This window comes from Penaeus monodon, chromosome 30, assembly GCF_015228065.2.
Source record: "Penaeus monodon isolate SGIC_2016 chromosome 30, NSTDA_Pmon_1, whole genome shotgun sequence".
NCBI lineage: Eukaryota > Metazoa > Arthropoda > Malacostraca > Decapoda > Penaeidae > Penaeus > Penaeus monodon.
Genome location: NC_051415.1, coordinates 29,197,868 through 29,198,826, shown reverse-complemented (window position 1 = coordinate 29,198,826; position 959 = coordinate 29,197,868). Strand labels below are relative to the sequence as shown.

Genomic DNA, 959 nt, shown 5'->3' with positions numbered 1-959 from the left:
TATCACGGTAACTCCATAAAATCCTAAACCAAAGCCAAGAACGAACTGAATCGGACGCCTCATGAATACTGCAGGAGGCGTGACTCACTGCGTCGCGGTGGTGGCCGTAGGGAGCTGAAGGAGGCGCAGGGGATTGTTGAATTCGTACGCCCTCTGCGCGACTCCGGCTTCGTTCACTGTACCTGAAGGAGGCGAAGAAGAAGAAGAAGAAAAATGAGGGTTTGTGAAGATTCAGGTGGAAGATAAAGGGAGAGAAGAGCTGGGAGGTTTATGGAGATGATGATGATGAGGCAGAATGGGGGAAGGACGATGGAGATGATGATGGAGAAGAAGAGAAAAGAGGGAGAATGAAAAGAATAGAACAGAAAGGGAAAAGAGATCGGGAAGATGGTGAAGATGAAAAGGAAATGAAGAGCTTGGGGAATGATGTAGATAATGATGGTGAAGAAGAGAAACAAGGCAGGATGGAGATGAGGAAAAATAGACAACAAAAGAGGGAGACAAATAAGAAGACAGAGGAGAAGAGAAGGAGGAAAAATGAAGATGAAGGAGAAGAAGAGATGAGAGGGTGATGGAGATTATGAAAGTGATGAAGAGAAAGAAGGAAGGAAGAAGGTGAGGAAAAAAAGAAGAGATAAAGGGGAGAAAGAAGAAAGAAGAAAGTTGATGATGATGAAGATGGAGGAAGGAAGGTAAAAAGGTGATGACAAAAGTGAAGAAAAGGAAGAAAAAATGTAAATAAAAATGATGACGAAAAGGACAACAGATGACGGTGACGAAAATAATGAAGAGAATGAAGGAAGAGAAAAATACCGATAATGAAATAAAGAAAAGAGGAAGATGAACATGACGAAAACGAAGAAGCGAAAAAAGAAAAAACAAGACAAAGAGATGTGAAACTGAAAACACAATTTTCGAAAATCTCATGAACACCTGACACGCCAACCAAAAAAAAACCC

The 959-nt window shown here is 41.4% G+C and overlaps 1 protein-coding gene across 1 annotated transcript in view; it reads right to left on the bottom strand.

Annotated features, from left to right (window-relative positions):
* Positions 1–959, bottom strand: part of LOC119592397 (alpha-mannosidase 2C1-like) — a gene marked incomplete in the record, with an annotated part of 33,450 nt that overhangs the window by 1,360 nt on the left and 31,131 nt on the right. The window contains 1 exon segment of the mRNA XM_037941219.1: positions 89–182. Within this exon segment, the coding sequence (XP_037797147.1) occupies positions 89–182 (94 nt within the window).